This window comes from Notechis scutatus, chromosome 16 (genome assembly GCF_049901735.1).
Source record: "Notechis scutatus isolate UNSWTSFEM ecotype Mainland chromosome 16, rNotScu1.2, whole genome shotgun sequence".
Classification (NCBI taxonomy): domain Eukaryota; kingdom Metazoa; phylum Chordata; class Lepidosauria; order Squamata; family Elapidae; genus Notechis; species Notechis scutatus.
Window position 1 is genome coordinate 7,702,669 of NC_142024.1, and position 9,832 is coordinate 7,712,500.

The window sequence follows — 9,832 nt, forward strand, 5'->3', positions numbered from 1 at the left end:
TCTCTCTCTCTCTCTGCCCGGTGCCCCAGCTGCTGAATTGGGGGCGCTTCCAACCTCCCAGCACACACACACACACACACAGACACACACCCCTTTAAGGCAAGCCTGCCGCCCGTGCTGGCGCTGCCCCCGGAGGAGGGAAGAGGCTCGGGGAGGCTTCGCGCTGCGCGCCCCCCGCCGCCCGCCTCGCCTCGCCTCGCCTCGCCTCTTCTCCAGTGGGGCCGAGACTCCGGCGCTGCCTCCCTCTCTCCGCAGCCTCTCCGCCGCGCCCGGCAGCCTGGATTGGAGCATGGCCGCCCTGCCCGGGACCGTACCCAGGATGATGCGCCCGGCGCCCGGGCAGAATTATCCCCGCACCGGATTCCCTTTGGAAGGTACGTGGAAACGCTTTTTTGGGGGGCTGGGGAAGAAACCTCAACGCCCGCCCGGGAAACTCCGTGCGCAAAGAGACGCTCCCTTCTTCCCAAGTTTGTGGCTCCGCCAACCGGCCTTTTTTTTTTTTCCACCAGCCCCCGCTACTAAAGGCCGCTTTCGCCCTCTCTCTCTCTCTCTTTCCCCTTCGGTGAGGGAGGGGCGCCGCTTCCTCTTCCACCCCCTTCCTGGGGGAAGCAAACTTGGACTGGAAAGGAAAGGAAAAAAGTTAGCGCGTCCTTCGCAATTCCCAGCGGGCTCCGAAGAAGCCGCGGAAAAGCCGGGGACGCTGCTTGCGGGGAGAGCCGGTGGAGGCTTCCTTTTTTCTGGCAGCCTGGCCGGGTTGTGTGTGTGTGATGGGGGAGAGAGAACGGGGTCTTTCCAAGCGGGGGAGTGTTGGAGAAGGGAGGCAGCCTTGGGTTTTGGGACACTTTCCCCAAAGCACCTCTTCCTTCCTGCCCCATCCGTACAAGCGGAGGAGTCGCTTTGTAGATTCCGGAGGGGACGCGCAAAAAAATGTTGGCTGTTTGGGGGACGGGGGGGACGAAGAGTTTGGTGGCTGCTCATCTGCTCTTCACCGAATTTCACCCTAGTGTTTTATTTGCATTATTAGTTTGCATCGCTGTTCGGATGGCTGAAGAACGGGAGGGGGGGCGGAAAAGCGGCGCGCGTGGGCTTTCCAAAAAACAAAAATTACATATATGTTCATTTTCTCGCCCGGCTTTCCCTCTTCTCGCGCCGGCCCGAAAAGATGTGGAAAGAGGGATATTAATTAATCGGAAAAGGGGCTTTTTTTTTTTTTCCCCTTGCCCTCCTCGCTGCTTCTTCTTCCCCCTCCTCTCCCGCCCCTCCGACCGTTGCTTGGCCGCTCCGCCGCCGCCGCGCTGCGGAATTAAAGCAAACTCGGGGGCTCCCTTCCCGCATTTATTAAAGCAAATTGGGTGCCCCTCAAGCGTGCTCAAGTGGGAGCCGGGGAAAAAAGCGGTAGGAAGGAGGGGAAGCCAACGCCGGCCGCGAAAACACACACGCGCGCGGCCGGGATTGGCGTGAAGTGGTTCTTCTCTGTGGCGAATGGAAAGGAAACAGTCCGGGGAAACAGAAAAGGAGGATCAAAGGATTACCAAAATATTTGTACATCGTGATGGAGAATAATGACCGCGCGTCGGGAGCGGCGGCGGATGGTCCACTCGAGGCTTAGCCGTGGCTAATGAGGTATCACTCCGAGTGACTCCGATTAGTGGCGCGTGATTCTTGATTAAACAAGGTCTGGAGACGAGTTTTGCTTGCAGGGAACCACGTCCGAGGGGCAGAGAGAGAGAGACAAACACGCACCTACATGAACCGTCCATTTATTTATTTGATTAAGGATGAGGATGAGGGTCTGCAGCCAGTTAGAATAGCTTGGTTGGATCTGGACCAGCTGGGAGGAGAAAAAACGGGCGACGAATTTGCAACTAAAGCCCCGTTGGCGCAGAAGCCGCCTTGATTAATCGGACTTTCTAGGTCTCAAAAGGGTGGGAAATTGACATTTCTCCCGGGTGGAAAACAAACAAAAAACAAAAAAAAGCAAATAAATTTAACTCCGAAAGAAGCAACGCGTCCCTAGCTCTCTTTTTGAAAACGCTCCGCGGCGGCTTTTTAACATTTATGTTCATTGTTGCGCTGATGGTGTGGCCGTCCCGTTTCCAATTTAATTTTATTTTTTTCAATTAAAGCGAGGCCGTTACGAAAGTCTTGTTTTTGAGGTTAGGGAAATCTTGTTTTAAACCGGAGCGGGGTTTGAGGCTCGACGGCCGACAAAGAAAAACGATGCGCTTTTGCTAAGTTTTCTCCCGCGCGCCTAAAGTAGGAAAAGCAAGGAGGGGGAAGATTTTTAAAATGCTGCTAAGTGGCAAGAAGGTTCTTTCAAATATTTAGGGGCGAGGGGGAAAATTGAGTCCGGAGATTGGAGGAAGTCTTTTCATTTGGTGTTTTTAAGATGTCCAACTTTCTCCACCGAAAGCAAACCAGCAGTTAGTAAAAAACGGCAAACAGTTGTAAACGCTGGGGGAAAAAAAACCCCAAGGAAAACCTTTAATAAACCTTTATGTTTAGGTTAAAAACGGGGCGGGAGATGACCGCACACTTTTGGAGATGCTCAGGGAAAGCAATAAAACCACCAGAGGCTTAACCACGTTTCTGAAATAAACCACGCTTGGTTGAATTCATGTCACACCCAGGACTGACACCAAAGTGACTCCAGGCTAGTGGAGGGACTAATGAGAAAGCAGATTTACACACCCACATCAATTAAACTAGGTAGTGTTAAGTGCACACTTTGGTTTACTTAAAGGGTGAACATCTTGGACATAACAGCATTTCCGCACCTTGGTACAAAGTGAGATGATAACATGGTTTCATGGTTTCAACCAGATGTTTTGACTGGATTTTGTCCGTCTATTCAACTAGCTTTTCAGCATGCGATCCCTAAACAATTATAATAACAGTAGTAATAGGTCCTGTCGAGTCCTTCCCAATGACCTGGGATGATATTGTTATTGTTATTATCATCTCTTTTATTCATTAAACATGAAATTCAGTCAACTGTACATTTAAAAATGTATCACAAATATCATTAACTGGCTCTGATGGTTGATACAGGATCCTAGTTATCAACCAAATATCACCATCTTCTTTTTCCCCTTCCTCCTCCTCCTCCTCCTCCTCCTCATATTATTTTATCTCTTTTATTCATTAAACATTTATATTTACAATTTATCTCTTACATTCATTAAACTCGGTCAACTGAACATTTAAAAATGCATCACAAATATCATTGACTGGTGCCGATGCTTGATACAGGATGCTGCCAGCATCCTAGGTATCAACCAAGTATTATTACTACTCCTAGTATTATTATGGTTTTGATTACTACTACCACTGTTATTATCGTTCTAAGGCATAGCCTGCTGAAAAGCTAGTGGTGGCAGAAAGTTTTCACAATTTCCCTTTTTTAGATGTTTTCGGGCATTTTAATTTTTCCCCCTCCGAAGAGAGGGGTCATCCCTTCGTTTTCGTGGCAGGTTGCAAAACGAACAGAACAGGGTTTCACCCCCACCCCCACCCGTTTGAAAAAGGGGAGATCCATTTGCTATGTTTACGTTTCCACACACTCCGTTTATTGATCCCGTCCCTGGGTGGGTCCTGTGTTTGGGGCTTGCGAAATTTAGCAAACCGCAAATCAACCAAATGGAGAAAAAAACGATGCGCTCCTCCAACTGGGGTGGGGTTTTTTTTGGGGTCCCGTTGTGTAGATTTCCGTGGCTGGGCGTCTCTCTTACGCGTTCTCTCCCTCGGCGCCCCAGACTTACCCGCCTTGGTGGATTGGGCCCAGAGGGCTAGTTCTGCGTTGGTCATGAGAGGGGGTGTCCCTCAGACGACTTTAACAGGATGCCAATGGGAGATGCCCACGGCGGTGGGTGGGGGAAGGATCGCGGGACTCAGCCTTCACACCCAAAGTGCCAACTCCTAAAATGCACAAGAGAGTTGAGGTGTGGTGCTGGGGTCGGAAGAGGAGACCCCTTTGGGACCGAGGAGGGGAGGCATGCCCCCAAGCCATTAATCAGGGGGCTTTTAATGGCTGCAACTGCACAGCCCCCGCCTCATCCCCCAATTGCCTCTAATCCCATCCCTGCAAAAAAAAAAAAAAAAATAGGGCAGGGTCGGTTTTTTCTCTCTCTCTCCCTAAGCTGTTACACCAAAAGTGGGAAGGGGCCTGCCGCCTCCTGCTAAGACCAGCATGGATTGCTGGGGCGGGGGGGGGACTTTGGTGTCTGAACTCCGTTCTCCCCTCTCCCCCCCCAAAAAAAATAATAATTCAAAGGATGTGCAGGGCAGGCAGAGACCAGGTGGATGGGAAACACTCGGCTTGTAGGCTTGTAGAAATGGTGTCGTGGGGTAGTCAAACCTGCATTCTGGAAATTTAAGCTTTTCACTCTCCCAAAGGATTGGTGAAGGGCCTCCCGTTTTCTTTCTGCAGAATCCCCCCAGGAGGAACAGGGAAGGTGGGACAGGGGACGCACACACGCTCACACACACACACACTTTTGTGTGTAACCCCAAAAGCAAATGTGGGATGCTGTCTAGGAAAGAGGAAGACGCTTCAACAGTTCTTCATCCACTTGGCAGCTGGATGATTGAGCTGCCATCGGGGAAGTCCACCACCGAGAGGTGTTGTGGTCTTCAGAAGGAGACTTTCCCCAATTTTGGGGGAGGGGGGTCTCCAGGGTCTTGACTGGGCCCCCCTCCCCAATTCTCAGGCCACAGGCCGAGCTCCAGAAACCACCGGGAGCCTCCAACTTCCGGGATTCTCAACACAGTTGAGGCTGTGGAGTCTAGGGCCAAGAAGGGGCAGCCCTTGTTGACTGGGCAGGCCTTGACCTCTTTTCCCCTTTCTCTCCCCCCTCCCCCCCTGCAGTCTCGACCCCGCTGGGCCAAGGGCGAGTCAACCAGCTTGGAGGTGTCTTCATCAATGGGCGCCCCCTGCCGAACCACATCCGCCATAAGATTGTGGAGATGGCGCACCATGGCATCCGTCCCTGCGTCATCTCTCGCCAGCTGAGGGTCTCCCATGGCTGCGTCTCCAAGATCCTTTGCCGGTACCAAGAAACGGGATCCATCCGGCCGGGAGCCATCGGTGGCAGCAAGCCCAGGGTGAGTGAGGGAGGGAGTTAGTTGGAAGCCCACCAGGAAGCAGGGGGTGGGCAGCGACCAGGTGAGGAGAGGGGCCTTCTGGGTTTGGGGCCACTTCCTTGCCTTGGATTGGCAGAGAGAGTTGAGGGGGGGGGAGTCACGGACTTAGGGGCAGCCCTTGGAGTTAGATCTGCCTAGATCAGGGGGTCTCCAAACTTGGCAACTTTAAGACTTAAACAGATAACAGATCATCAGAGTTGGAAGGGATCTTGTAGGTCATCTAGTCCAAGCAGGAGACCCTACACCATTTCTGACAGAGGGCAATCCAATCTCTTCTTGAAAGTCTCAAGGAATGAAGCTCCCATAAATTCCCAAGGCAACTTCTGTTCCATCAGTTGATTGTTCTTTCACCTTATTTCCAAGTTGAATCTCTCCTTGGTTAGTTTCCATCCATTATTCCTTCTCTGGCCTTCAGGTGCCTTGGAGAATAGCTTGACCCCTTCCTCTTCTCTGGGGCAGCCCCTCAAATATTGGAAGGCTGCTCTCCTGTCTCCCCTGGTCCTTCTCTTCACTAGACTAGCCGAGCCCAGTTCCTGCAACCGTTCATGGTAGGTTTTAGTCTCCAGATATGCTGGCTGGAGAATTCTGGGAGTTGAAGTCCACAAGTCTTAAAGTTGCCAAGTTTGGAGACCTCTGGCTTAGATAACAGAACAGCTTCCTCCTTCATTGCTAGGTTTAGCTGTTTTCCTCAAATTTACTCTTGAATTTGACCTCCAAATATTCTCTTGAAGAGGTAAAGCATCTTGGTCTTCTACCCTTTCTTAAGAAGTAGAAGGAAGTCCCAAAGGTGGTGTTGTTCTTTTTCCCCCAAGAAGCCATTTGACTTTCTGGTTTCCCTTTGAAGACGTTTGGCTTCTCATCCAAGAAGCTTCATCTCTTCTGAAAGAAGGGAAATTCTTCATTCAGAGCTGAAGAAGCTTCTTGGATGAGAAGCGAAACGTCTTCCAAGGAAAACCAGAAAGTCCAGTGGCCTCTTGAAAAAAATGCACCTTTGGGACAACCCAAATGACTGAGACTCTGCATAGACAAGTAGAAGGAACGGTGACTGATCCAACCTTCTTGACAAGTTGGCCTTCAGGGTTGAGCCTGGAATGGACATCCCCAGATCAAACCAGCTTGGCAGTCCATTGGTAGTCTGTAGAACTTGAATTTAAAAGTGCATTTTTGTTCTCTCCCTCCCGTCCTTCCTTCTCTCCCTCCCTCCTCCCTCCCTCCCTCCCTTCCTTCCTTCCTTCCTTCCTTCCTTCCTTCCTTCCTTCCTTCCTTCCTTCCTTCCTTCCTTCCTTCCTTCCTTCCTTCCTAAACCCCTCTTAACCCCAAAAGCAGGTTGCCACTCCAGATGTGGAGAAAAAAATTGAAGAGTACAAGCGGGAAAATCCTGGCATGTTTAGCTGGGAGATCCGAGACCGGCTACTCAAAGATGGCCACTGTGATAGGACCACGGTCCCTTCAGGTGAGAAGGAAACCAGACCGGACAGTTAAGACTTTTAAATTCTGTATTTCCTGGCCGGCTCCACAGTAGCAACCATCAACTTTACGAAGGGACCTTGTAGCTGGACACCGCTCCCTTAACCCAACTTCCTGACTTTAAGCCAAGTCTTAAAAAAGAGCCACAAGAACTGGGTTTGCACATCTGGAATTTCACTTTGTGTACCACCAGCCCAGACCATAATTTTGGGCTCAGCGCTGTGTTAGACTCAGAATGTTGGGTTAATTGAAAATGGAGCAAAATTGTAGCAACTTGGCCAGATATCTTTCTAGCTCCTACTTTTCAGAAACTTCCTTTAATCTTCACCAAAATTTGGGCTGTAGCATTTCAGCGAAGGAGGAAGCATTTTTCTTTCACCATAGATTTTCTGGTGCATCCCTGCACCAAACTAGGATCAGGTCTTGATAGATAAGGCACAGGCAACATTCAGACATGACTCTTGAACCTCTGAAGAATGTTGAATCGAGACGCCATTTCAGCTTCTTCTTTACTGGAGAAGGCCAAAGTTGGTTATGGTTGACATTTTAAATGAAGATCATTGGCCTGAACTTCAGTGCGGCATATCAACATGGCAAGATTTTTTTTTTCCCCTCCTCCCTGCTTACAAGTCAGAATTTTTATCATGGCCATTTGAAGATGACGTTACGGGAAACAAAAAGTTTCCTTTTTAATTTGTTCTCCTCGTTAAAAAAAAAAAAAAAGGAAATGAAGGGGGAAAAAAAGGAGACCATTTAAAGAAAGCAGGCATGATATTGACCTAACGAAGAAAGAGGCCCAGGAAATCTCTAGAACCCTGCGGAAATGGTTTGGCTGGATAACTGTCTTAAAATCCAGTCTTAGTTTGATGCAAATAAACATCACCAACATGTTGTTCAAGATATATTTCCTTGCAGGAAAGTCTGCTGAATATTGTCTCTTTACCAACGTTGAATATTCACACTTTTTTTTGTTTTACAATTAAAGATTGTAAAGATTTAAGATTGATAACTAGCTTCCTTAAGAAATAAGAAGGAAACCTCATTGGATTATATTATATGTGTGTGTATTTGTGCTGAGCATTCTGCATCCGAGCAGAATTTTCTACCTTCTCGGGGTTGAAAAAGGCTGTGGACAGTTAACCAGAACGTTTAAAAAAAAAAACAACCCAGTAATCTTAACTGACAACCAAAATATGAGCCCAACCATTTCAAAGCCACTTGTGGTCTCCCAGGCCACTGATGTATTTATTAGGAGGAGGTTTGTAAAGGCAGGAAAGGGTTTTTCTGAGATGCTCCGAGAGCTTTTACAAGAGTGGAGCTGATCTCGTTTTTCAATTTTCTTTAGGCCTTCTGGGTTTCGGTTTTTTTTGTTTCATGGTTCTGCTTTTTATCCTGAAAATAATCACTGGCAGGCAGGGGAATCAAGAGATCCCGCAGCAAGCAGCCTGTTGGGAAAAGATTCACTTTGGGGAGGTTTGGCTGCCAAAGTAGGGCGTTATATGTGCGTCTGGGTGCATTCAACCCAGGCTCCTGTTGCTGAAGTCTATGCCTTCCCTTTAGCGTGGCAGCTAGAATATTAATCGTGCGAAATAAATAAATGCATTTCCTGAGCCTCTTGACACGGGAACAGATAATATTGTAATGTCCAAGAAAGCACCATGTTTACTCAAGAAGGAATTAGCCTTCAAAACGGCAGGGGATTAAATAGCAATGTGTAAGGGCTGCCGTTTTATTAGACGGGGTAGTGTTTTACAGAAGGACGGACGTATTAATCCATCACAATTAAATGCGCTTAGACCAGGTTAATTTCAGAGGGTTTGTTTACCTATCCAGTTTTATTTCTGGCCCGTCCTTCAAGGTTTTTTGTTTTTTTTTGTCTTTGGAGCACCTTTTGCACTTATGTTTGAAGGATCTGGAGTTGTGTAATTGCAGTTTGACTCTGAGTGGCTTACAATTTCATAATGCAGCTCAGTTTGACTTCAACATTTGGTCAAAAGTGACCAGGGGTTCTCTGTAAACTCTTTAAGTGTGAATGGGTCTCCAAAGAGGCATGGATGATATTCAGTAAATTCTATTTGCTGGCATTGTTTCTTTGGGTGTACCTTAAAATGACAGCTTAGAGTCTGGGGGCACTCTCCATGGATGGTAGCCTCCAAACCAGGAGCCAAACATAGTGTTTTCTCCTAAACTAAGTTTGTGGGAATATCTCCTCAGCTTCCAGATTTCCATCATTTTAGGAAATGGTATGGATGAATTAAACAAGGCATCCTGGGGGCTTTCTTTGCATGGAATTGTTTTCAATGCTGGCTGAGAATGATGGGCTTCTGAATAGACAAGAGAAGGTGGCCTTTAGCCAAATGGATTGAGGTGTCCTCCTTTCACAGGGTCTTGGAGATGGCTTCTGGACAGAGAACCAGGAGTAGAAAGGAACCAATCCATTTGGACTGGCCATTGATTGAATTTCTTGGTTGATTCAGCTGTTCAGCCAAGGCTTCGCCCCACAAGCTGCCAGACCAACAACCTCAAGATTAACACCAACCATGTCAATGTTTCTGGTGTAATGTAAGGGTTGGTACAACCGGCAAACCAGCACCCAAGAAGATGCTGGGACAATCTGAAAATCTAGATCAAGCCGGAATCTTGGGGTGTTTTTTGCCTAACTTTTCTCGATTGAAGGCTGCTGTTTTTTTTTGGTGGGGGGCCTCTTCTGGGTCCCCCCTCTTCCCTTCCAAAGCAGCTTATATGTTCTTCTTCTGTCTTTGACTGTCTGAGGTTTAGTGAGTTCGATTAGCCGTGTGCTCCGAATCAAGTTCGGGAAGAAAGAGGAAGAGGAGGATCACGAGAAGAAGGAGGAGGACTGCGAGAAGAAGGCCAAGCATAGTATCGATGGCATTTTGGGTGACAAAGGTAGGCGTTGCTTTAAAAAAAGAACATATATACTTTAAAACTTTAAAAATAAAAGAGATTATCTATCTATCTATCTATCTATCTATCTATCTATCTATCTATCTATCTATCTATCTATCTATCTACCTATCTATATAATGAAATTCACATCACATTTCCTACTTCTACCTACGCTGCTCTACTTTCCCTCTATTCATTTATTTTCCTCCCAATGATCGGTAGAAATTCCATAACTGTCAGTTTCTGGATACTTTCAAGATTTCCCTTGCAAAGAAACGTGCACTTTTGCAAACTTAAGGTTTATTTTTTTTCCCCC

The 9,832-nt window shown here is 47.7% G+C and overlaps 1 protein-coding gene across 1 annotated transcript in view; it reads left to right on the plus strand.

Moving 5' to 3' along the window:
* The first annotated feature begins 218 nt into the window (after positions 1-218).
* Positions 219-9,832, plus strand: part of PAX7 (paired box 7) — a 138,256-nt gene continuing 128,642 nt past the window's right edge. The window contains 4 exon segments of the mRNA XM_087944801.1: positions 219-374; positions 4,868-5,103; positions 6,466-6,595; positions 9,388-9,516. Coding sequence (XP_087800927.1) covers positions 290-374; positions 4,868-5,103; positions 6,466-6,595; positions 9,388-9,516 — 580 coding nt within the window. The 5' untranslated portion in view covers positions 219-289.